This window comes from Neovison vison, chromosome 14, assembly GCF_020171115.1.
Source record: "Neovison vison isolate M4711 chromosome 14, ASM_NN_V1, whole genome shotgun sequence".
In the NCBI taxonomy this organism is placed as follows: domain Eukaryota; kingdom Metazoa; phylum Chordata; class Mammalia; order Carnivora; family Mustelidae; genus Neogale; species Neogale vison.
In genome coordinates, this window is record NC_058104.1 from 37,900,254 (window position 1) to 37,926,853 (window position 26,600).

General features: G+C 53.9%; 1 protein-coding gene across 1 annotated transcript in view; it reads right to left on the bottom strand.

Annotated features, from left to right (window-relative positions):
* GTF3C1 (general transcription factor IIIC subunit 1) overlaps positions 1-26,600 on the bottom strand; it is a 68,625-nt gene that overhangs the window by 33,253 nt on the left and 8,772 nt on the right. Inside the window, exons 5-11 of the mRNA XM_044232557.1 lie at positions 24,551-24,647; positions 19,308-19,431; positions 6,681-6,848; positions 4,792-4,907; positions 3,434-3,740; positions 2,650-2,867; positions 387-523 (exon numbers count right to left, since the gene is read on the bottom strand). Of these exons, the coding sequence (XP_044088492.1) occupies positions 387-523; positions 2,650-2,867; positions 3,434-3,740; positions 4,792-4,907; positions 6,681-6,848; positions 19,308-19,431; positions 24,551-24,647 (1,167 nt within the window). The remainder of the gene's footprint in view (positions 1-386; positions 524-2,649; positions 2,868-3,433; positions 3,741-4,791; positions 4,908-6,680; positions 6,849-19,307; positions 19,432-24,550; positions 24,648-26,600) is intronic.

Consider the following 26,600-nt stretch of genomic DNA (forward strand, 5'->3'; position numbering starts at 1 on the left):
GCCTAGACACACGTGCGCTACCTACATCTCTGTTTCTGCTTTCACATCCGACCGTATTTGAGCCAAACAGTCCACGCAGAACTAAGAAGAGTTAGTTAGCTGATGTTACTGGTTGTCCAAGTTTCTTCTCTAAGGAAAGAGAAGGGCCCTGCACCTCCCCCACCTTCCGCTTCTCGCTCCCTCAATCTCCCCCGTCTAGGGCCTCGACGCTCCTCAGTGTCTACACTTTCTGAATCACCCGAACAAGTGCTAAGCCCTCCCTCCTACACGGGGCAGCCAGGGGAATCTTCTGACTCAGAAGCCACTCGGTCATTTCCGTGACTTGTGACAGCCAGCTGGCCTGAGATGCACAGTGAGCACAGACAGACGGACAGACGGCCCCTTACGTGAACAAGCTCTCGATTAAGCGCAGGTTGGTGACGGCTTCTATGATCAGGTTCCTGCGTTTGAGCAGCCGGTAAGTTTCGTGGGGTTTGTCTTGGCCCGGGCCATGCTTCCCCGTCTTCTGCGAGCCGCCGCTCTCCTAGAACGGGGACCGAGAGAGTGAGAACACAATGGGCTTGGGGCGGTCGGGGGCCGGACGCCAGCCCCGCGGACGCGCTCTGCCTCTTTTGGCAGTTTCTATGCCCACGTTTCAGGAAGGAAAAGTCAAGAGGACCATGTGTGTCTGGGAATATCGGACAGAAGCAGGGGTGGGCGGGGTTCATGCAGGTGCCCCTCGTACATCAGGATGTGTGCCAAAGGACAGACAAGGGGAGCAGAGAAGCGCTCTTTCCCGTTCCTGCCGAAATGCCCCCAGTTCTCTTCACGGCTCCGGTTTTCTAAGAGTTTCCGTGAACTCGTTCCATGTGCCCTTGGAGCAGATTTGTTCAAGCCCCTGCGTGTCCCAGGAAGGGAGGGGAAATCCTGACTCCAGCGTTTCCTGCACATCACTTGGCACAAATGAGCACCCCACGGCGGCCCAGGGCCCCCTGCGCCGGACGCCCTCCTCACTCAGAGCGGCACTTTCCGGAGAATGAAAAGAGCCAGCCCCAGATCACTTCCCTGCTGAGGGCCGGGGCGCTTCAGGAGAGGCACGGTTCTTTCCTGAAGGGGGGCCAGCTCAAAAGGGTTCAAGATTCAAGAAGAGGCTCGGGAGAGAGACCTCTGTGCTCTCTCGCATGGAAGCAAACATTCTGGAGGGGAACCGCATGAGCAGCACGGCCACTGCCAGGGCGGGGGACCGGCTGCCGGAGAGCAAGGTGAAGACCTGCTTGGCCAACAGCCCTCCAGATACGGCCTTCGCGCCCTCTTCTCGGCACACGACAGAAAGAAGGACAGCCTTCTTCTGGTACTTAGGGAGCAGATTTCTAAGAGGCAGAGAAAGAGCTGAGCCAGGTGGCAAGCGGAGGAATTCTAGGACCTGGAGTAAGCGTGCGTGCACTGGAGACATGTGAGCCTGAGCAGAAGGTGCCGTGGGGGTGGGAGAGTGGGGAGCAAGGCAGACCCTCCAGAACCTGCTGGCATCCACATGCTGGCAGGTTTTTTCAGTGCAACACAGTCCCAACTGGGACTTGAGAAGTTATGCCACCCAAAGATGAGGAAAGGCCTACGAGTTTCTAGAAAAATCCATAGAAAACCTTTGTAACCCCACGCTCCATCGCTTCTGCCGTAAGGCTTGTACTGAAAGCACACGCCTCCACGCCAGCAAGGACGATGCAAGGGGGGAGCTGCACACACGTGGGTTCTGGTCCCTACTTTGCATCCATCAAGCAGGCAAGTCACTCACTCCCCAGGGGCCTCCCGGGTCTCGTCCTGGCCGAGACCCAACATCGACCTCACGGAGTGTTGTGAGGCCTCAGCAAAAGAGCAGAACAGCCTTGAAAGCCACCCTGATCCCAGCCATGCCCAGCGCAGGCTGCCTCGTCCTGATGCTGTGCTGCTGAAGCCAGGAGGCGCCGGTGGGATCCGAGGCACGTTCAAGTGACAAGGGACGGCTTAAGGTGAACTGAATCACATCACGAGAGCAGCGCTCCTGCGTCAACTGCCTTTTTAATCCTTCTAATTATGCTGATGAAAAGCGTTTGATTCTACTGAGTCCTTAACGCCGCGACCCCCAACAGCATCTGGCCAGAAAGTACTGAACAGTTTTGGTTTTCCTTGATCTATTTCACAATTACCTTCCTCTCGCGGCCAATGAGACTGGCCTTCCAGCTAAGGCAGGGCTTCTCAGCGCCGGCACTGCTGACGTCTGGGGCTGGGTAAGTCTCTCCTGCGGGCTGTCCTTGCACATTCTAGGAGATTAAGCAGCAGCCCCTGGCCTCACCTACCAGACGCCGGGGGGCTCTGCTCCCCCAGCTGTGACCAGCAAAAATGCCTCGTCCAGACCTGTCAGATGTCCCCTGAGAGGCTAAACCGGCCGAGAGCGGGAAGAACTGCTCATCTAAACAAATTTTCCTTCCCAAATAAATGTAAGTAGAAAGAGCAAGTTGCTGGAAACGGAAAGGCTGTGTCAGCAGCGGTGCCGGCCGGGCGGAGGCTCCAGGCGACCGCGTGACGCACAGGGCTCCTATCGTTGCGGATTCTGCTCTTGTTGCCGGGATTCTCGGGCGCAGAACTGGGAAGGCCAAGGGCCACCTGCCCCCAGCACTCCCCACCGCGAGCGCTCACCTTTGGGTTCTCGTGCCTGACCTCTTCGATCACGGTGATGTCGCCGCTGCTGTTCTTCATGCTGCGGGAGCTGAAGGACACGCCAGGGTCTGAGGAGGAGCTGGTGTCCGGGAGGCTGTCCCGGCGCGCAGAGCTCTGGCAGGGCTGCTCCTCAGCCACTCCTAGGGAGGACGGCAGCTGCTTCTTCGGGGGGTGGAGGTTTCCGACTTTCCAGCCGCCTGCAGTGAACGGGTGGGGAGCGCAACTGAACTGCGGCCCCATCGAGGGACAGAGAGGAGGACACTTCTGCTCGGCAGCCGGACCAGCCCCCTGCAGGCCCAGGATTCCATGGGGTTGGCTGGAGGACTCAGGTACATGCCTCCCCGCCGCCCCGCGACCCTGCTCAGCTGGATGCCAGACTCCACCCTGCACGTGTTTCCGAAAGTTCTAACTGAACTAAAAACTTGAGGGGGCCTCAGGTGGCTGGAGGAAGGGGGCAGAGGAAGCTGAGTGGATCCCCTCCCTTTACTAGTGAAAACACAACAGAGAAACTGAAAATTGGCGAAGGAGAATTGACTCGCAAGCAGTCAAGGAGACAGACGACGTGATCGTCTCCTCCGAACTGAGGGACTGCGAGATCACGTGACACCAACAGGTCCCCAGTTAGGACGGCACCAAGGAGATCCTCGGGTGTCCGCTAAACGGAATGGGCTGTTTTCTGAAGATCGTCAGCAGCTCAGATGGAGGGCACACGTGTCCCCCAGCCTTGCCCGCCCTCCCCCCAACCCCGAGGGCACCCCCTTACCCTTCGCCGAGGCAGAGTGATGAGGCTGGGCCCCGAGACTGGCGTTCGAACAGGACTTCCCGTCACTCTGGGACCCTCTGCCTTTCCTCTTGCTGCTGCCCTCCTCCTCGCTATCGGACTCGGACAGGAAGGTGTCCTCCCCTTCAGGCACGAGTGACTCCTCCTGCACCGAGGCCAGGCTCACGGTGGTCAGCAGCTGGCTCCGGGCTTTCTCCCTTTTGTACTGCCGGCTCAGGTCGCTCTCTTCCGCGAACGCGCAGGAGACGTACTTGGTGGTCCGCTGGCGCCCTTCGTCTTCCATGAACCCCTGGAGGGGCGACACGCGTTCGCTCACATCTGGAGGGGGCGAACACACTCACGCACGTGGGTGAGCTAGGGGCTGCACGGGCTGCTTCCTGATCTTTCCTGCACCTGCTCTGTCACCGCCCGGGCCCCGCACTGGCCCCACGATGTTCCCTCCCTGTCTTCCTGTCTGGGCATCTCTCAGCTGCTGCTTCCACAGGCCTGTTGGAGATGGTTTTCCCCACTGCCATCCTGGACGTGCGTCTGCTCTATGGGACCGTGAGCTCCCTGAGGGCAGGGTCCTAATTTGGCCCTCCCTACCTCCCCAGTGCCCGGCATAGGACTAGGCCCACAGGAGATGGTTTGGGAGCACTGAGTGTTAGCCAGGTAGGGTTCGAGGGTTCAGAAATGTTGTCATGGACTGGAGGTCACCAGCTCCATGTGGTCTCTGCTTTGGGGATGGAGAATGAGGCCATCACCTACCCACACTCATTCTTATCTCCCAGAACAGGGGAAAAGGGGCTCCCCCGGGCCCTTAACGGTAGGAAGAGCAACATCATCTATATGCCAAGCTCATGCCGAGGCACACGTCACGCGCTCTGCAATCATCGGCTCAACTGTAATCATGCCTTCCAGCAAAACGGTCCAAATGTTGGCAAGAAGAGAGGGAATGAAAGGGCCGGAGTGCGGGCACGAATTCCTAAAGGGGACCAGCGGACGCATACGGTCGGCCGACCTACTGCCCCCAGGAGCCAGGCAGATGGCGAGAGAGAGGGTGGCCTGAGTGGGGGCCAGGGCTCCTGGACAGCACCTGCTTTGACTGAAGGGGCTCAAAGAGGTTAGCCAACCTCCTGGGAGCCCCCACACGGCTATGCCCCCTACACGGCCAGTCTCCTTCGGACTTTTCAGGGCTGAAGGCTCATTCTGTTTTTAGAATGGGAAACCAGCAAGCACCAGCGTCAGGGAGTGGCCTGCAGGCAGCCACCTGCGGCTGAGACAGGCTGAGACAGCCCTGGGCTAGCACACCCCGCCTGCGACCAGACACAATGAAGCGGGCACGTGACTCGCCATGTTACCTTGACAACCTTGAACCTCTGAAGAAGACGACACAGCATTCTGGCTTCCAGCTTTCCCACGTTCATAGCCACTCGGATTTCAGCTTGGGAAATGCCTTTCGTGCCTCTGCGCTCAACTGTGGGAAATGAAAATGTGTGAGCCGCAGCCTCTGCGAGAGCGCCCGCCCACACAAGGCCAAGTCCGGTCCCGCCACCTCGGGAAGCACAGACTCGTCCAAGTGCTGAACCAACATGCAGAATAAAGTATCCCCCCTCTCCCTCCTCTGCCAAGAGCCTCTGAGCCCTCCTTCCAAAACGCTTCAGTGCGGCCTCTTCCCCTTGGAGCCATAAATGCCAAGTGGCCGGCTGTGGGTGCACTTGACTCCGGGCGACCTCGCTTTTGCCCGGCAGCAGGGAGCTCACTCTTTCACGTGGACTTTTCCAGATCCATGAAACCGATTCTTTCTTTCTATTTTTTTTTTAAATTGTTTTTAATTAAGAACTTTTTCCGTTTCCCTGGCCTTCTGGGCAGACTCAGATGCATTCTGAACACCACAGCCAGCAGTGTCCCGTAAGGCCAGTGGGGGCGGAGGGGGGGCAGAGTGCTGCGGGGCCCCGCGGTAAGCGAGCGGCCGGTGACTGTGCTTTATCATCTGCTCCGTCTACTTTGTCAGCTCCTGCCCCACTACATGCTGTCACTGTCTGTGCCTCCGAGAAGCCCTCTGAAATCTCCTCAGTGGCTCTGGGACTGGGAACTCCACGATGGAGCCTGGCAGGCGTGGGGGCAGGGGTGCCCCCCGCCCCCAGTAAAGTACACGAACCACAGGGCAGGCTTGCCGCCAAAGGTCTGTGTTCAGAAATAGTTGCCCCTTTATTTCCTCCTACGGCAGGCACCTGAGGCTGCCAGGTACGAGCCATCTGGACAAAGGAGGGCATGGGGCCTTGAACTTACACAAAAATAAACATCAGCACGAAAGGGAGGGGCGCCTGGGTGGCTCAGTTAGTTGAGCATCGGACTCTTGATTTCGGCTCCAGTCATGATCTCAGGGTCATGAGATCGAGCCCCATGCTGGGGTCCACACCGGGCATGGAGCCTGCTTGAGATTCTCCCTCTCCCTCTGCCTCATCACCTCCCACGCAGCCAAGGGCACACTTACACTTTCTTTCAAAAAAAGAATCAACAGAGGGGACTAGGATGTGTCACCATATCGAACTAGTAACCTGCTCAAAGTTGGCATAGGAAGTTGAGGACAGCTTTTCCCAAAACATGTTCTGAGGAACCCATCTGGAGGGATAGCAAGAGTTGATTTTAAAAAATGCCAAAAAGTCCCTCAGAATGTCTGTGCTGATTCCCCGGCACTGCTTTGTGCTGGCTGCCAACTTGCATTCTGTGGCCACCGTGCCTCCTCCCCATGGGGACCCGGGGCCACCCGTCTACGGCTCTCGGTCACTGGTGTCTTACGTGGAGTCTAGGGAATCTAGGGAAAGGGCGAAGGGTGGGGAGAGATGCGTTCCTCCCCACTCCTCACCAACCTCCGAGCCTGCAGTAAGTCTAGATAGATCTCAGAAGACGCGAGCTAGCTCTTCCATGTCTGCGTTATAGTATTAAGGGCTCAGCTTCTTCGTGCCTTGCACGGAGGGCCCCGCTCTGACGTCCTATTTCTGCTCCTCCTCAGCCCCACTCCTGTGCTGGGTGCAGAGCATCCCCAGAGCACGGATGCGGGCACGGAGGCTCGGGACCCTGCTGCCGTCCTACAGAGCAACTCCTCACACTCAGATCCGACCCAAGGCCCGGCCCCTCCGGGGAACCACGGGGCTCCCTGCCGCTGCCCGGTCTCAACCACACGCCGAGCCCTGGTCTGTGGCGCGCGGGACCCACACGCCTGCAGGCACGCGCGCAGGCCACCTACTGAGTTCGTAGGTCTGCGTGAGCATGTCCCGCTCGTACACAATGTCCACCGGGGGCACGCCCTTGGAGATGACCTCCTCGTCCTCATCGTCGTCCTGGTCATGGTCGTCCTCGACCTTCCGTTTGAATTCCTTCAGCAGCCGGAGGCAGCGCACCATGACGTCCGTCCCTAGGAACGCAACATGGCACGGTTTCCAGCAGAGAGCAGACCACTGCTGGCAGCGGGGGGCAAGGGGTAGGGGGTAGGGGCGCAGCTGAGACAGAGACCCAGAGAAAGGACCAAGTTCAGAATATTGAAAATAGCACGTCCTGGGGCACGAGACCTGAACGTGTCCTCCATAGAACCGTTTTTTGTGCCCTATAATTAGGGAACACGGAAATGCAAATGAGAGGAATTATGAGGCACTGTGTCAGTCCTATCAAGCAAACAACGGACTTCTCCTGCTCGAGACAAGCTGTGTGACGAGGGGGAGGTCTGCGTGTCCACGCCAGCTACCCAGCACTGGCACCTGGCACATGAACAGCATTGCTGAAAGGGGGGACCCACTGCCAGGAAGTTGCAGCAGCACTGTGGATGCGTTCTAGAACTCTCTGAGGACACTGCCGGAAGGCTTTCACCAATGATGCCAAGAGTGGGAATTTATTCCAAGAAAACTCCAGAAGGAGGCAAAAGCTGCCAGCCCGAAGAGGTCCACACAACACCGTGCACTGGCTTTCTGGAACCACACAAACAATGAGGGACCGAGCGGCGGGGTGCGGGCCAGCGCGGCCCATCAGACACGCGCGGTTGCCACACCCAACCCACGCAAGCGCCATGCGAGAAAAGTGCCAGCTCGGGCATGGCTATACCGAGAGAAGTTGCAAGGGAGAGCAAAACATCTCAACACTTCCCTGGTACGAACTCACTCGTGTGACCCTGACAGTCTCAGGAGGCATTTTACAGACGGGGAAACTGAGGTACAGAGGATGACATGACTTGCCCACGCTCTCTAGAGCTTGTAAGCAGCGGGGGCAAAGGTACTCGGGCAGGGTCGCAGGTCTCCACTGTGGAAGAAATGATCCCGCACCAGGAGGTCCTAGGACAGAGGAGTGCGGGGGCAGAAGAAGGGCCCCTGGAAGAGGGACTTGTGGGCATGAGTGAGTTAAGGTTTTTCGCGGTGGGGGTGGTCTTGGTCCGGAGAATCCGGGTGGGCCAACGTCAGAGTCCTCAGAGAGGGAGGCAGGAGGACAGAGTGGAGGATGCCAGGCCGCTGGCTTTGAAGAGGGAGAGAGCAGCCGCCAAGGCAGGCAGGGCCCTGCAGAGACCGGAAATGGCCAGGAAGCGGGTTCTCTCTGGGAGCCTGCTGAAGGAGCCAAGCTCTGCCGACATCACGGGTTCAGCCCTAGGACACCCATCTCAGACTTCTGGAATTCGGAAATCATAAAGCCGGGTCATCTGTAGTCACTAAGTCTGCAGTAACTGTTAGCACGGGGATGCGGACGGTTTCTCCACGCGGGCACCAAGGGGTATAATCCAGGTACCAGTGCCAAGTGGGGCACAATAAAGCTGGTCTCTGTTTCCCAACCATCTTGTGCAGGAGCCGTGGCCACCGAGGGCCTTCCCCTGGATGGAAATGCTCACACCAAGCACTGCAGACTGACCTCTGAGCAAGGTCAGGTACGACACTCCAAGTGGGAAAGGGGCGTCTCATGGGGGGCAGAGCATACGGATTGCAGGTGAAATTCACAAACAGCAATGCATCACAGGGCCCTGAACTCATCAGACTTACCCTCGGAGCAGGGTCCGGCCAAGGCCCATCTACCAGAACCCTCCTAGAAGCAGGCCTGGGGCAAATGGTCACAGAAGTGTGGGAAGCCTCAGGCACCGGTCTGGTGTGGATTTGCCTGCACTCCTCACGGTGGTAGCAAATGTCCCCCAACCCCGTTCAGTGATTTTTTCAAGAGAAGAAACATGACGTCACAGCACTGGCTTCCTCAAGCCTTTGCTCCCTCCACGTCTGCCAGGCCCTCTCAGGTTTTCCCGCTTCCCAGGGCGCTGCCCTTTGCTTGGGGTTGCAGCCCTGCTCTCTCCATTTCTCCCTCTCCAGATAGAAGTCTTAAGGAATGCAGAGGGGAGGCATAGTGATGAGGGGGAGACTTGGGCCTGTCTGTGTGGGTGAAAATTATTTCAAGGCTCAAGTGACCACAGAATTGGATGTCGCACTGGTATTTCTTCCTCGGAGTGAGCACACCCAACACACAGGCAGAACAGCAACCACCAAGTCATTCCCCACTCGGTCTTCCCCCGCTGTTCTCTACCCAAGGCCCTCCCAGGCCTCTCGGCCCCCAGGTGCCCCTCTTGCCTCTCAGACAGCGCTCCTAGAGCGACCACCCACTCCCAGTGTTAAAACCGTTCCCATCGCTTGAATCCACGCAGAGCGCCGGACACCGATGGAAGCTCTCCGTGTTTCATACAAGCTGGTCCTCCCCGCGGCCCGAGCAGGTGGCCGCTACCATCCTGTGTCCCACTTGAGGATACCGGGAGCTGAGGCATTTGCCCAAACACCCGCTCCTCAGCAAGGGAGAAGCCGGGATTTACCAGGCTGTCTGTCTCCCGAGCCCAGGTCCCCAACCGTGGACAACATACAGCCCCTAACGCAGAGGCATCCGTGTGACTGAGCACAGCGGGTGACCTGGGGCCGGGGACGCTGGCTTCTACGGAGGAGGTGGCCCAGGGCAGCACGTAGGGGACACAGACCGGCACCGCTCACCAAAGCCAGGTGTTCTTTCTCGCACCCCGTTTTAGCTTCCTTACGGGCTGAACTGGCCAAGGAGAGATCCACGGGGCGGCACGGACATCAGCACAGGGGGTGGTGGCGAACGGCCACGACCAACTCGTGGGTCCGAAGGGCGAGGAAGGAAGCCCCTCTTGGCCTCCCCAGCGTCTGCTCTTCACAGCAGCGTCAGGTCGGCGCCCGAGCTCCCCTCTGCTCCGACAGCACGCGCTGCCCGTCCCCGGTCACAGCCTCAGCACGGCCTCATCCCAAAGGCCCCGCCACTGCCTCTGCTGCCTGCCAGGATGGCCAGACCTTCAGGGGAGCACTGGGGGGAAGCGGGGCTCCAGGGTCAGGCGGACACAGGACATCTCAGCTCTACGACCACTCGTTTCGGAGACTCTGGGGAAGTGACTGAGCAGAGCTCCCTGCATTCCACTTAACACAGTGAGAGGCCGGTGTTCTCCACCTCATGCCCAGAGAAGACACCCATGCAGAGGCTGGCACAGAGCAGTCAGCTGGCCAGAGCAGCGGGCGTGTGCTGCATCACAGGCCTCACGTGAACTGACCCTTAGATGGCACAGGCGAGTCTCCAGCATACTTTCAATGGAGGGTTCGGCTCAAGCCACTGAGACTGGGCTCAGCACGAGGCCGCTGTGCTTCCAGGCCAGGCAGGACGCATCCTGGCAGGACGGCTGCTGGGGGGGTTTGGGGCCATGGGTCTGCAGCTCTATCCATCCCATCCAGCACGGCTGATTCCCCTGCCACGAGTCCCAACAGCACTGACATTCTTCTAGAGCCTTCAGACAAGGAAACCCCAATCATTTAACCAAGCTAAGGAGAATGTCTAGCCTCGTGGGGTTATAGGCAGAATTGTTAAGACCTGAGGCCGGGGGAGGAGGCAACACCGGGTAGTCTGTGGCTCACGGCTCCAAGGAGCCATTGGGAATTCGTTTCGCCAGCTTTCCATACCTTTCCCACAGCTCTGGAGGCTTACCAGCCCCAGAATTCCAATTTTTATTCTTGGGATCCCTTCGGCTCCTATTTGGCTATTTTTAAGGCAATTTAAAGGAGCCTGTTCCAGACTGCGAGTCAGCAAAAGCCGAAGCAGAAGGGGCCGGAGGAAGACCCCAGGCAGCCCACACCCACAGGGCAAACGGAGCCCACGGGTCTGTCTGAACGCCCACCCTGACGACCAGCCACGCTTCCCGGAGGAGTCACAGGCCTATTAATGGCACCCACGGACGCCTGGGCATAGGGCTTACTTCTCAGGAACAAAAGGCAAGACAGAACCAGCCAGATCACTGCACTCAAGCGTTTTAAAGGCAGAGTGTGCACTGAGGTCCACAGTTCCACACGAATCAAGATCACGGTTCTGTTGTGCCAAAGATGCCGGATGGGCTTGCGTGGCAAGAAGGAAGAGCGGCTGCATTTCCGTACTATGAAGAGCCGCAAAGAAGGGAAGGGGTGAATCCTTCCTGAGAACCCAGGGTGTGGCAGGGGATTTCAGAATCATTTTAATCACCGCGCGGATTCTGCATAAAGCACCTGCCATTTTACGAGAAAGGAAAACAGGCTCAGAGGGTTGATGTGGCCTAAGGGATGTCCTGGACCTAGAAAGTGGCCCTCCTCCCACACTGGGCAACCTGGCTGGGCTTGCAGCTTCCAGTTTCTATCGGAAAACACCATTCTCTGTAAAGGGAAATCCGGAGCGGACGTCAAGGGGGACCAACAGCCTGTGTTTCTCACACTCCCAGCCAAGAGCTCACCGGGCCGCCTAGCAGACTGGTGCTCTTAACGTGACGAACCCAGGAGAAAACAAAAACGAGATGGGAACAAATGAGCACCATGCCAGATTTGCTCTTGGAGTCACCCATGAAGGGACAGTCCTACTGGTGAGCCAGGGAGAGGTTATGTAAATTCAGTTTTACTCCTGTCCTGCTACCTGCCCCCCCTAGCCCCCTAGATGGGTCTGGGGTTGCCAGTGCTAGGTAGTCTGGAAACTGAAACGAGAAACCAGCCCATGGGACAATCTACGGAGGTAAGGGCTTTGGGTAACTGCTGGACACAGAATTCAGGGCTGCACTCCTAATGAGGGAGGCTGCTGCAGCCCAGGCACCAGAGTGATAGAGCTGGTTAGAAATCTGGGATCTGGGGACCCCTGTGTGGCACAGTTGGTTTGCTTAGGTCATGATCCCTGGGCTGAGATGAGCCCCGTGTCGGGCTAAGCGTTCGGAGCCTCAGTTTTTTTCCTCTGTAAAATGGGCATAATCCTAACAGTGTGGCTGAACTAACCTGCAGGGAAAGACCTGGGGAGTGAATGCAGGTAAGCGCTCAGCCTCACAAACTAAGCACACTACCCGCTCCGTGATTACAGGGAAAGGAGCCAGGAGTGCTGGGAAACAAGGCGGCAAGTGGAGCTAGGCAGGGGAAGGCGAGAGAGAAGACCCCGGAGGCCGATGCTAGAGGGCACCCAGAACTGTCTAGGCAGACATGGGCGAAGGGCGGCAGAAGGGCAGGGATGAATGGGAAGGCTGGCTGTGTGAGGTCTAGAGGCCAAGCAATGCCTTTCGTTATTTTTCATTCTGTAGCCCTGTCTGCCTTTATTCTGTAGGCACGTTTTGCTAATTTCTGCGGTGGATGTGGGAGATGGACTGGAGAGAAGACCGGCAGGGGGAGCCCACATCTTCCGACTCTCCTGCCCTGGACGGCTGTCCTAGGCTGGCCCTGTCTTCAGCCCCTGCCACTGCTCTGGCCCCAGACGCTCGCCCACCAGCCACCACGAGTTCAGCCCCTGCCCTCTCTCAGGGAGGTAGCCAAGGGCCCTGGTTAGAGACTCACACATTCTGTGCTCAAACCTCCACGCTGGCTCTTCCTCGTTCTACGACCTGAGGCAAGGGATATGTGCGTTGGTTTTCTCATCAGTGGAGGGAAGGAAAAGAAAAGCACCCACATGATGGGGTGACCATCAAGGATCCGAATCGAGCACTAACACTTGGCACAGAGCCTGGCATAATCTATGGATGGCTTTTCCACCTCTCCCTGGGCTCCAAGACTGTCCACAAATAGGACAACAGAATGGAAGAATGTCCCCGGGTGCCTTCCTCTTTCTCACGGCCCAAGATAAGTCGATGGAGTCGAAGTTCCCTGTGCTAACCGAGCAAGGTGACAAGGAGGTTGACAAACCACGTCCATAGAAGAGGGCTTGCAAGCTTTAGGACACCGGGAAAACGCTCTTAGCCGGTGACGAGTTCCAGAGCCCCCACTGAACACCCAGGGCAAGAACCACCTCCCAAGCCCTTTGGGCTAAGTCAGGGATGGTGGACCTTTCTTGAGGGCTCTGAGCAGGCACCAGTTAAGAATGGAGTGGCACCCAGCACAGACACATCTGTCACTCTACTGGCCTCCCAGCCAACCTGTGGCCAGCCGGTCCCCTCTGTGACCAGGCACATGCTCACACGTCCCTGCCCTCGCCTCTTCCGAGCCCTGAGAGCAACCTTGCCAGCCCCTCCCCACCATCAGCTCTGTGTGTGGCACACTTACTGCCACATGCCCCCGTCACACTCCGCAGACTAGTCCTCCGGCCCCTCACCACCTGCCCCCGCCACCCACAGCACAGCTGGGACAGGCGCACAGGAGCCTCGAGGGAAGGACTATTTCCCACCAAGGTCACAGTCCCCAGGTGCTGAGCCCCTTCTCGAGTGGGAGGGCTGCTCGGGGCTCAGTTCGACCTGACCCAAGGTCTGGAATGAACGCCACGGAGGATCTCACTCCTTATTCCACCTTTTAGGCGCTTGCCTCTAGTCATTTTTGTTTTTTTTTTAATATTAAAATGTCTGTTTCTTTTATCTGTCTTAAGTATTGAGAGTAATTACCCTTCCCTTTTGAGCTGGCATCCTTTAGTCAACTTTGCCACTTTTAACGGAGAGATCTTGCTATTTTAACTATTTTACTGGTTCCACCACTGTGCCCTCCCCCCCGCCCCATGCCACTAACTTCCTAAGCTTTAAACTCAGCTCCTGATGATCTTTTTCTATCCTTTTCACGTTTATGTTCGCCCCGTATCCTTTCTGTGTTTCTGATCTTCATTCTTTTTAATACCACTCTCCTGGTTTCAAAGCTCTTTTAAACCTTTATCTTTATTTTATTGTGTTTTCATCCTTCTCGATATGGCTTATTTCTCTTTTTCCTTAGCGTGTATACTTTAATCCCACTGTAACTTTTCGAAAGTCGCTTTGTGCCATTTTAATGATCTTAATTGAGTTTGCTGCACCCGTTACAAGTGTTTCTTGCTGTTCATTTTTAACTGCTTTACTGGGCTACGATCCACATTCTGCACCATTCACCTCGCGCACTGTGCACACCAGTGATGATGTTGTAGATTCCCAGGGTAGGTGTATCTGTCCACAGTCTAATTTTGAACACTTCCCCACCTTAGACCTTGCAGCTGGCACCCTGGGTGCCCCGAAGCGCTCACTGATCTACTTCTAGATTCCCCACTCTGGACTTTCCTTCAAATGGACTCCTATAGCAATAGCCTTTTGTGACTGGCTTCTTCCTTAGTTGGATGGTCTTGGCACCCCTGCTGAAAATCAGCAGACCACGGCATGTGGGTGTACGTCTGGACTCAATTCTACTCCTTGATCGGTCTGTCCTTGTGCCAGTACATCAGCTGGTATTTTCCTGGTTTGGGGAGTGCTGCCATCTTTACATGAAAACTCCAGATCCAGAGCGCCTGCGTGGCTCAGTCAGTTAAGGGTCTCAGGATCCCGGGATCAAGCCCCACATCGAGGCTTCCGGTTCAGGGGCTCAGTGGTGAGTCTGCTTCTCCCTCTGCTCCTCCCCTCGCTCGTGCTCTCTCTCTCTCTACCAAATAAAATCTCAAAAAAATAAATAAATCTCCAGATCCATGAACAAGGGATGTTCCCATCTGCTTATATCTTAAATTTGTTCACACTGTTCTGTAGTTCTCAGACTATTTTATACTTGTTGTGCTTGAATGCATTACTCCCAAGTGTGTTATTTTTTTTGATGCTACAGAATTGCTTTCTTAATTTTGTTTTCACATTGTTAATACTTTTGTATATTAACCTTGTATCCTGTAATCTTGTTGAATTTGTTCTTTCTTCTTAAGGGACATGACTTAATAGCTATGGGAAGAGTCTATATCCTAAACAGGGGAAAACGGGGGAATATAGGTGTTCGGACCCCTTCTCCATCCTTTTCAGTGCTGGACAAGCTGCTGACTGAGCCCGTCACGGGCCCCAGGGCACACAACTTCTGTCACCTGCTACCAGTTGGCCATCATTTTCCGAAGAATCACAAAGTTAACTTCTCTTTCTCTTCCCCTTTGTTCTCAGCCCAAATGAATAAACACAGTATGACTAGTAAACACTTGAAGAATATAATCCAAATTTTGCAAAACAGATCAGTTCAGGGTGACCGTTTTTATAACCGAGGCTTTTTTTTTTCTTTTTGCAAAGCAGATCACTGCGGCTTCCTGTAATGTACCTGAAATATGCCCAAATCCAAACTCTTTATTTATAGCTCTTAGAAACAACTCGTATATATCCAGGCACACCTGTAAATTTACATGAAGTAATCCATCATCTTTATTTATTATTTAAGTCTTGTCTGTGCTATAATGCCTTAGAGGGAAGGTTTATGTTAATTCTGTAAATTGGGAAGACAAGGCACAAGACAAAAAGACTAAAACTGCCTTCATCCCTTGTCTCCCGCACAAGGAGAGGAACCAAGTGGTGCCTAATTAAATTAAATTTGCTAAACACTTGCTCAGCACCTACACTGTTTCGAGCAGACGCTGTAGAGGCCTCAAGGATAAAAGTACATGACAGGTGGGGCCCCCACTCTCAAGGAGCTCCTGGCCTAGCCGGAAAGGAGTCACATAGAGAAATACCTGAGTCACGCTGGGAGTGAGGGGCACCTAGCCCCTGAGCCTGAGCAGCAGGAGGTGGGGAACAAGACCAGCCTGGAATGAGATGATTCTCCTGAACAGTCAGAACGGGCTCTACCGGGCTGGTGTGTGACAATCTAAAATGTCTGATGGTCACTGTCTTAGGGGTCTGCCCACTTCCGCCCACGTAAGGAGCTAAAGCCATCACAATCATCAGCAGCCAGTCTTGGGGGGTTTCTGGGCTTCTCTTGCCAATACTAGGCTTCAAGAAAACGGGGACCACTCACCATGTGATGCAGACCCACAAAGCAGGAGGCAGGGTGTCCTTGGGGGATGGGTAAGATGGGCCTGTAGAAAGGCAGCAGCATCTCTCTGCCTGGCTGATGGCTATTAAAGAAATGCAGTTTAACGTTGCCTAATTTCACTTTTTGCAGGGAAGTTGAAAGGCTGACTTTTTAGGGACAGTTTGATTTTTAAATACTCAGCAATGAATTCAATGAAAACACACACTGTGAGCCAAGCAAATCACATTGCTACACGTGGCCACTCACTAGTCTGTGGCCCCTGCTGTGTACAGGTCTTCTGTAAGCCCCACGACACTCTGGAAAGTCGCATTATTACCCCCAGATAATTCTGCTCAGGGGGGAAAGGCCAAAACTTGTAGAAGGTCACCCCAACAGATGTGACAGAATGAGAATTCTGACCCAAGGCTGTCTGACAACAGAGTTTTCTCTGGTTGGTGTCTTAGTTGCAAGGGGCAGGCTTACATTTCCAGGGACCCCAAGCCTGGGACAAGCTTTGCTCTGTGGCTGCCTGACCAGCAAGAAAGTTTCTTTAAGGGCGTCTCCTTCTCAGTTTCTCTTTCCTTTAAAAATATAATCATTCTATCTGTTTATTTTTAATGTCTTCCTTCCAATAAATCAGGAAATAAATTAACAGACCCACAGGTCATTTCAGTATTAAGCACACAGAGAAGTCCCCAGGACACCTCTGGGACTTTCATCCCTGCTACAGGACCTGGCGGTACTTCCTGGTTTTCTTTCTACTGAAAAGGCCACCTTTCTGGAGGGATCTCAGGCACTCGACCAGTCCCAAGTGCCCTTGGCACTGAAGGGACTCAAAAGTGAGGTCCCCTCTGGGGGTCTTCCTGACCGCTGGGGACACCTACCTTGGTTTATTCACCTGTACAGTAATGTTTGTCTGTTACCATCTCCTTCAAAAACTTTGCTCCGACACAGGGAAGCCAGGCAGGATGGGCAGCGACTGATCAGTTCAGCAAGGTCAAGGAAGAAACAGAGCCCCTCAGACCAGCAGTTCACGGTCACTTGCCAAACATGACTGCCGACCTCCAGTACACACCGAGCTGCTCACCGGGTAGGCCGTTGCCGGTCCGTCGTTGCCGGTCCGTCAGCACACTCTCTCCTGGGCTGCAGTAACGAAGCCAGCCTCCGCAGGTTACTTACTATGCCCACAAAGTCAAGCAAATAGGCTCTAACCTTTTTTTCTTATATACCTTCTGGTTTTTTTTGGCCTTAGTAACTTCGTGCTTTCCCATTGCCTTGGTTGTGTGCGTACCTGACACTAATTCCCACGCAGGCCCTCTGCCAACCCACAACCTTCTCTAAACAAACACTCACTGAGAAGCTGATCCTTTCCATGGACTTCCTTCCCTCCAGAGCCCCTCTGCCCTGCTCCCGTGTGTCTGGGTTGCCATGGCGCCCATCACGGTGATTTCCCTTCACCATCTCCCCATGTTTTTCCTGGTCTCCCCCATGACCTGACCCCGCTTTTCCTGCCTCTTCTCTCAGTCTGCTGTTTGATGGTCTGTATCCTCCCGCAGCTTCCTGAAAGGGAACATGGGAGGCGCGAGATGAACGGTTTCAGATCTGAACGTGTGAAAACCTCCGTTATTTTCACAGTGGATTGCCGTGAAAGCAGACCAGCGCGCTCCAGATGGAAAATCCATTCCCGTTAGCAGGAAAGCACTGCTCCGAGGCCACCCGGCTTCAGCTACTACTGGGAAGTCTGCCTTCTCCTCTCTGAAGTCTCCCTTGCTCCAGGTTTCCAAAGTCCCAGGGTGTTACGTTTTGGTGTGGGGTCCTGCGTGTTCTTTGTGCGAGGCACCTGATGGGTCTTCTGCTCTCGAGAACTTGTGTCCTGCAGATCTGGGAGACTCGCTCACTGTCTTCCCTCTTCCTCTGCACACATTCCGCCTCTCCCCGAGCCCTTTGTGCAGATGCTGGACCATCTAGGCTTAGCATCTTATTTTCAACTTAGCTCTGTTTCTCACCTCCTTTGAGTTTTTCTGAGAGATTTTTCTCAACTTTATCTCACTAGCTTCCCTTCTGCTCATTCCTTTACTGCAACAGTCACATTCCTTCTATTTGCAAGAGCTCTTTTTTCTTTCCTGCACGTCCCTCCTCGAGCGCTTCTCCCTGCGTTTTCAGGGATGCAGTGTTTTCTCTCCGCCAATTCTTTTAGGTTTTCCTCTTCTCCTCACTTTGCTTCTATTTCCTACATTTGTTTGTTTCTGTTCCATTCCTATTAGACTTCTCAAATGTTTGGTGAAGCATTAAATTGCTGCCCAAAGACTATGTTTTGGGTGTTGTGCGGGGTGGGGAAGGGGAAGGAGCGACTGAGTGGCCTTCCGTGTAGGGTGAGTGGGCAGGGGCCAGCGGTTTTGTTGGCATCGCCCTAATTTCAGTATCTAGAAGACTTTTCTCTTGGACTGGTTGGTTTCTGCAGAAAAGTGGCCTCCAGCCACCAGCTTAGGGGACACGAAGTCTCGCTGCCAGTGTTCTAGAGCCAAATCTGGAACCACGGTGAGAGGACCCTCCCCTTTTAGTGTCCTATTTTCAGCACGCCACCTGTCCCCAGCGGGGTCTGTGAATCCAGAAACCTTCCAATGCATCTTATCTTGAGAGAAGTAGAAAAAGCCAAAACTTTGTGGGAAAGGGCCTCTTGACTGGCTTTGCAAAGGAGGGGAGAGGGCTGGGGAAGCAGCAGTTTCTCACACACGCAGCCAACCAACCCTCTGGCCTCCGGCACCATCCGAACTTGTCTTCCAAGGTACCTGGAATCGCCACATTTTTCATTTATTTCAGGGTCTGAGGCGTCAATTCTTGGCTACCGCCCTTCACTGGCATTGAGTCTCCCCAGGCTGCTCAGTCTGTTACTATCTGTCCTTCTGCACTGAGCTCCAGAACAATGTTGACGACTCTCTGCTGTCATTCCTGGCCTAGTCTCTTTGTCCCTGCAGGCCGATTCCCTTTCTATCCCTTGTCATCACTAGGGAAGAGGCTGGGGAGAGAGCAGATACACGCCTATGTCCCGTCTATCATCTTCTACTGAAAGCCCTGACCCTCAGCTTCTTAAATGACTTCGGTTCGTCACGAACAGCACGACATAAAAAAAAAAAATCAAGAACAGAGGAAATACAAGACTAAGGAAGGTTTTTTAAAAAGTTTTACAGTATACGGTCCTTAGTTTAATCTTCCTGGAAGGTTCAAATCCCCCATCCGTCACTTACCGATGGCTCAACCTTATGGAAATTTTAGCTTTCTTCTCTGTAAAAGGTGACACTGCCACCAACCTTGCAAGGGCTACAGAATCCTGAGATCATGCAACACAGCTCTGGTATTTTCAAAACGCTGGAAAGAAGAGTGCTTTAGCGTAACAAGGAAAAGATGGGAGCGGTTTCTGGACACCACGAAGCTGAGATGCTGGAGGGACATCTCCCCAGAGACGCGTGCTGGCACTTAGGATTACTTTCGCTCAGCAAACATTTCCTGAGCACTTTTGCTACAGGGGACCCTAAGCGAGGCGCTGAGGAACGAAGAGTCGAACAAATGTGCCGTCACCCCACAGCGAGGCTGAACGCACGGAGAGGGAAAAGCTGAACTTGGAAGGGAGAAGTGAAAGCCGTCCGCACAGCCAAGGGGACAGCGGCTGTGACCTTTACCTTTCTTTGTCTTACAAGGCCCACACTCAGGGTGGATCTCCTGCAACGGGAGCGACACCACCTTCGCAAGGCCGGCATTCAGCATGTACTGGTACAGCCGCTTAAACGTCCTCTCGCACAGCCCCTGCCGAGACACAACGTAAGAGCTGCCGTGAGACACGAGCGAGGCGTTTGCGACCCCTGAAGTCATGCCAGCAAACACAGGTTCAGGGTTAACCCGGGTTAACCGACTCCCTTGAACGAGAGAACACTGGAGGGGCTAAGGAGGAAAGCCTGCACGCTGTGCCGTCGAGGAAACAGAAACAAGGTCCAGCGCACTCAATACAAGATTCTATAAATGGTTTCGATGACAAAAGGGGCAAAGAGCTTTATTTGCTCGAAGATCCTGAAAGAACACGTAGGGATGGGAGGGAGGCAGACGGCAGGGCAGAGCTACAAGGCGGTTTTTCACTGCATACTGTCAGTGTTTGGTTTTCTTACCATTCGAGTGTGCTATTAACACACACACACACACGCTCTCTCACAAAGCACACACACACCTCCCCTGGGCAATGGAAAAAAAAATAGAAAAAAAAAAAATGTAGTGCCAAAAAAATTTTCAGTTTATCAGCGAAGCTTCCACAAAATGAGGAGGGGTGTGTGCACCCTACCACTCCCAGCGCCGCGAGGCGATGTGACCCAAGTGACCCCTATGTGCCCCTCACCGCAGGGGTCATCAACGAGCAGCTTCCGGCATAGGTCATGTTTTCCCATCTACACATTTGTGAAAAGGAGCGATTTACTTGCCAACATTAAAGTGAGACTTCATTAAAAAAAAAAAAGGTTCTGGCTTCACTTGGAAGAACTCGGGCAACAAATCCTGGGACTGTGGGTCCTCAGGGCGACCCCCGCGGGGAGCCAGGTCAGGGGTGCCCAGGCAAAGTGGCCCTGTCGGCCCCTCGCAGGTCAGAGCTGAAGGTCAGCTCCTAACTGTTACCGGCAGGTGCCACCTTCTCTTAGGACAGCCAAGAGGAAAATTAAGTATTTCTTGAATCCATACTAACAGCAAAACCATTTTTTCCCTACTTGGCCTGTTTCAATCTTTCGTGTATCCATCCTGGCCGCATACTTGCATTTGCCTTTGCAACCCCTGGAGTCATGAGGCCAGTTCCAGCTACTGTAAGCCGTGGACGGAACCAAGGGAGCTGTCCCTGGAGTCTCACGGCTTTCCTCTCCCTCTCTGGGAGACGGAGATGGAACAAATGTCTGCGGGCGGCCGCCACGTATGTGTGCTCACCTCCCAAGGCCAGCCCGGCTCCCAGCCCTCGGGCAGGAGAACATACGGCTATCAAAAAAATACAGACGACTCACATATGGCTCATTCAAACACAGCGGCTTGTAAATGGGCTCTATCGTTAATCTAGCTGTGCCCCAGCATCATGGCAAGACCCTACGGAAGTTCATCCATCAGATCCCAGCCCCTAACATATGGTCCTAAGTCCTGGACCATCCGAAGCAAGGGAGGATGATGCAGTCCCAGCTTCTGGGGGGCTGCCATCAGGGACTCACACAATCTGCCCTGCAAAAAGGGAAAGGAATAGCGTGAGCCTCCCCCATGCCCCAAAAAAGACAGCATCCATATTCATAGCATCAACCTCCTGTATCGGCTCATTATTCACTAAGTCCTGCTCAGCTCCCTCTGACCCTATTTCCAGCTGCCGACCAGACATCGCCAAGTGAAAAGTCTCAGAAGATCTTCAGGACTCAATAAATCCTCAAGTCAGATTTGTCACGCGCCTCATGCTCCCGCAAATGTGTTCGTCTTTCTGTACACTCTACTTGATTCATGCATTCATTCCACAAATATTTACTGAGCACCGATCACGGGCTTGGCCCTGGCCGTCCGCCCGCTGGGGCTTGAGCAGTAAACAAGCGGGCCTGCTCCCTGCTGTCCTGAGCCTGTCCTCCAGCCCTGTCCATTTCGGGGAGACGCAATCACTCCAGCCAGACAACAAGGATTCCTTCTCCTTCATGCCCCCCCCACTTCATTCCCCCTCACATCCTGGGCCCAGTCATCGAAACATCTCCAAGGATTCTAGCAGTCTGCCACTTGGGAGCCCGGCTCTAGCTGCCAACATCCGCCTCCCGCCTGCACCTCCAAGCTCTCTTCCTCCTCCTGGTTTGTTTCCTCAAGATGCAAGTTCTCGGGGCGCCTGGATGGCTCAATGGGTTAAAGCCTCTGCCTTTGGCTCAGGTCATGATCCCAGGGTCCTGGGATCGAGCCCCACGTGGGGCTCTTTGTTCAGCGGGGAACCTGCTTCCCCTTCTCTCTCTGCCTGCCTCTCTGCCTACTTGCAATCTCTGTCTGTCAAATAAATAAAAAAAATCTTTAAAAAAAAAAGATGCAACTTCTCCATCCATGAACTGCAGCCAGCAGTTTACGAGGCTGAAGGCCACAGCCCAGCTCCTCAGCCTGGCGCGCTGGACCTCTCTTAGCCAGCCCCATCTTCCCTCCCCAGCCCCGTGTCTGTGACCCCTGCCTGAGCACTGCGGCTGGATTCAGGCACCTCCGACACGTCAGCCCCGAACTGCTCTCCCGGGCCTGAAATGCCAGTTCTTGTCTACTTGGGGAACACGTCACCTTCAAAGCCCCGCTTGGCCAGAAGTTGCTCCATAAAGCTTCTCCCAGCTCTGAAGAAAGTGCGTCCTTCACGGAGCTCGGACGTCATCGTTTTAGATGGGCTTCGAGCCCAAGTATGTGTTCACACGGCCGCGCTCCGGTGACACCGCTCCACGACAGTGTAAGACCTGTCATCCTAACTTTTGTCACCGCGGTGCGGCACCCAGCTCCGACTCTGAGCAGACGCTTGCTGCAGTATTTGCTGGGTAAGTAACGGAACTGAGCGAGGCCATGGTGACCTGTGTCACCAGACTAGCCTGCTCTCCCCATGCCTCAGTGACCCGGTCGGGCAGAGGGCTTCATTCTGCAGTGTGTGCTGGACAAGGAATGTGAAGCACAGAGTGTGCAGAATTTGTTGCTTAAGCAAGGAGGAATTTTCTTAATTTCTACTAGGGTCCCTAAAGAAGCTTTATCGGGTCTGCCTTTCATTTTCCACTTCTGATGGAGACTCAAATACCGAAAAATACTTCTTACCACAAACAGCACCGCATGTGTACGGACAAATGACACGGGCCTGCTGTCTGAGAGGTGACAGGAAGGAAGGGTCCTGGGGCGAGGCCAGGTAGGTGAGTGCACAGCCGGCCTGAGCTGATGGCTATTGGGAGAAACTGCAGGCCTGGCCCAGGCTTGCCGGAGCCTCTGATATTTCAAAAGAAGCTGGAAACTTAGGTTTTTATGTGAACTCTCAATTTAAAAAAAAAAAAAAAAAACTAAGTCAAATGTACTTTTAACAACACACAGGCCAAATATGACCTGTAAGCCTCAGAATCTGTGCTCTAAACAGACCTGGGATGGCGTGCCCCGACGGCTCAGTCAGTTAAGCATCCAATTCTTGATTTCGGCTCAGGTCATGATCCCAGGGTCACTGGATCGAGCCCTGGGTTGGGATTTTCTCCTTCTGCCCTTCCCCCTCCTCAAATGTACACGCTTTCTCTCTCCCAATAAACACAGTTTTTAAAAAAAGATTTAATTTATTCGTCAGAAAGAGAGAGCCAGCCCACAAACAAGGGAAGCAGCAGGCAGAGGGAGAAGCAGGGTCCCCATTAAGCAAGGAGCCCTATGTGGGACTCGATTCCAGGACTCTGGGATCATGACTGAAGCCAAAGGTAGATGCCTAACCAACTGGGACCCCCAGGGTTCCTAATAAAGACCCCCAGGGTTCCTAATAAATAAAATCTTTTACTGGGACGCCTAGGTGGCTCAGTTGGTTAAGCAGCTGCCTTCGGCTCAGGTCATGATCCCAGCGTCCTGGGATCGAGTCCCACATCGGGCTCCTTGCTCAGCAGGGAGCCTGCTTCTGCCTCTGCCTGTGCCTGCCATTCTGTCTGCCTGTGCTCTCTCTCCCTCTCTATCTCTGATAAATAAATAAAATCTTTAAAAAAAAAAAAAATCTTTTACTTTCATTATTATTACTTTTTAAAGATTTTATTTGTGAGAGAGAGCCTAAGCAGGGAAAAGGGGCAGAGAGGGAGAAGCAGGCTCTGCACCGAGCAGGGAGCCCCATGTGGGGCTCGATTCCAGGACTCTGGGATCATGACTGAAGCCAAAGGTAGATGCCTAACCAACTGGGACCCCCAGGGTTCCTAATAAATAAAATCTTTTACTTTCATTATTATTACTTTTTAAAGATTTTATTTGTGAGAGAGAGCCTAAGCAGGGAAAAGGGGCAGAGAGGGAGAAGCAGGCTCTGCACTGAGCAGGGAGCCCCATGTGGGGCTCGATCCCAGGATGCTGGGATCATGACCCGAGCCAGAGGCAGATGCCCAACAGACTGAGCCACCCAGGCGCCCCAAATAAAATATTTTAAAGAGACTTGGGCATGTAGTAGATCTAGCATTAGAGAAGAGGCCCCTTTCCCTCTCCGATGGAACCAGAGACTGGGGCTTCACCCCGATGCAACAGCACGAGGCGAGGAGCCCAGATTATCCTGGGGCCGATAATCCCGACTCCACACCACGTCCCTTTGTGGACTAATCACTGTGACTCAAACTGCCTGACTTTAAACTTTAGGTTTTCAGTTCTGCCATCTACAATGTTTCTGTGCCCTTTGCCGTGCCGGCTCTCCCCTAGCTCCTGGCAAAGACTGTTCTCAGCGGCCTGGAGGCAGCAAGGCCCCTCCACGTTCTCCTCTTCTCCCTGCTCCACCCCTGCCTCTCCGCTGGGGGCCCGGAGACCAAGCCAGCCGGTCTGTGCTTTTCTCCCGGCACCTCGCCTGCGTCTCTGCACAGTCACAATGCCCTTTCCGCATCAAGCCAATGGGGACAGAATTAGAAGTGTGCTTACGGAGGCACCCCTAAATGTCCAGACTGGCCATTCCATATGAACTTGTACAGCACGTCCTAGAGCCAACTGTGAGTGTGGGGAGAGGAAATGGGGCCAGTTAAGAGCATAAGGGCCTCCAACAAAGGACTGAGCACTTTCTTATCCTGTGAAACAAAGAAGGTCCCACTTGTTTCAAGATTAGGGATGGTGGAGTCCATTAACGGCTTCCAACTGCCAGTCATTTAATCCACACTCGACAAGCAGGTCCAGGCTGCGGCACTGATCATTCCAGCCCAGCCCCCAGGCGGCCCCGGGCACTCACCAGTTCCTCCCTCAGCCTGCCCAGGGTCTCCATCTGGTTAGTCCGTGTGCTCAGCACACCCGAGAGCTTCTCCATGAGGATGTCGTATTTGCTCCTCCTGTGAGAAACACAGAACAGTTCATCTTCTCAAACCTATTACTAAAGAGCGCCTGTTTTTTAAAGATCACAAGACTTAAATGACAACATATCAGACCAGACCACCTGGGTCCTAGGTCTCAGCCATTGTCCAGGCCACATTCCGCCTGGGTCATCTGGCTAGGGGAGACTCAGAGTCATTCCCCGTGGTCCAGGGAAGGAGGAATGCCTACTGCCCCTCGAGTCTCCCGTGTACCACTGGTCTCTGCACCTGGCAGGCCAGAGACCACGGCTTGGAGCGGTTCGGTCACATGGAAAAAGGCACTAAGTAGCGACGGCGTACAGACCAGACTCTCTGGCTGCAGCTGTCGTGATTCTTGAAAATGCCTTGTGTTTTTATACAACCATAAAGTTTAGGAAGCACCTTCTGTTTTCTGCACAATTCACTTGGTAAAGGGATTATTTAATAAAGAAGTGAACAGGGTTTTCTGAAAAGTCAGAGTCAAGAGGCGAACCTAAGTGAACCTAGGTCTTTGTCCACACCCAGTGCGCTCTTCGCTGTCCTAATGTCTCTGATCCTGAAGTACAGCTTCTCCTCTGACTTCCCAGGAACAAATGACCCCAACTTCCACCTCATTTTTATTGTGTCATGATGGCTTCCAAGCTAATGGCCACCAAGGAAGCTATGAAAGAGAGCGGAAGGCTCCTGGACTGTGGGTACCTGGGGAAGGTGACCTTGGCTCTAAATGCCCACAGGCCTGGGGCAGGGAGGTTGTATGTATGGGATTCAGAGTCAATGCCCACATCTCCACTTTGACTGCCTCTCAAGGCATGAAAAAAGGCAGGCACAGATACTTCCTGTATGTAGACCAGTACCGGGCACTGGGTCGTGGTCATGCTCCAGAAGAGGAAACCACACTTCAGAGAGCTCAAGTTACTTTGTCCAAGTCAAGTACAGATGACTTAGTCCACTGTTCTCCCTGCCAGCCACGGCTGCTACCTGTGTTCTCTGTAGACACAGGCTACCCGCCAGTGAGGAGTCTGCTGATATGGGTATTTAACCAGTGCATAGTAAGATAAATAAATAAAATTCAAATTCTTGAAGCACGATTCTCTCTAAGGCAGGATTTCTAAAACATATGTTTGAAGCTGAACTTGGAATTTTGACAGGAATACAGTGATATCATTATTCCTGGAAATCCTCGGTCAATAGTCTATCTAGACACATGTATTGGACACTTTCTCTGCATCCAGGCCAGTGCTATGTAGCGGGAACTGGAAATCCTCAGTGTTCATCCACCTCTCTGTTGGAGTACGTGCCAGACCACTGGGTGAAGGGCAAGACCTGGGTCATCTGGCTAGGGGAGACTCAGAGTCATTCCCCGTGGTCCAGGGAAGGGGGAATGCCTACTTCCCTGCAAGTCTCCCGTGCACCACTTGCCTCCACCACTTGGCACTGTGGCCATGGACTCGGGGGCGTCCAGCCTACTCGCCCAAGGACTATGTTATTCTAGGTCCTTCATCAACTCTGCCTCCCCAACCCTGGACGTTGTACCTCCCATCAAGGAGGGCACGAGGTGCTGGAGTAGAGGCCTCTCTAAATGGTGGTGGACCTTTTCTGTCCCCCATTCCTATGCCAGGCAGTTACCCCAACAGGGAGGAGCAAAGAGTCAGAGACTCACTCCCACTCTCTGATACTCAGAAGGGAGTGTGCACCCCTCACCATCTTGCTATTCCGCCCGGACGAGGACACAAAGCTGAACGGCAACATCTCCCACAGCACTCACTTAGCGGAAACCTCCCCATCACGCCCTCCAGAGCTGCTGTTGGAAAAACACGCCAATTTTAAACTGGAAAGAATTCACTCTCAATTCTGTCACTGTAACGAATCTAATTTGATTTATTTGTTGTTACTTTTACACTCTTCCCAGAATTTCCCCAACATGTTAACTGTTCCTACTGCCGGCCTGTGGGT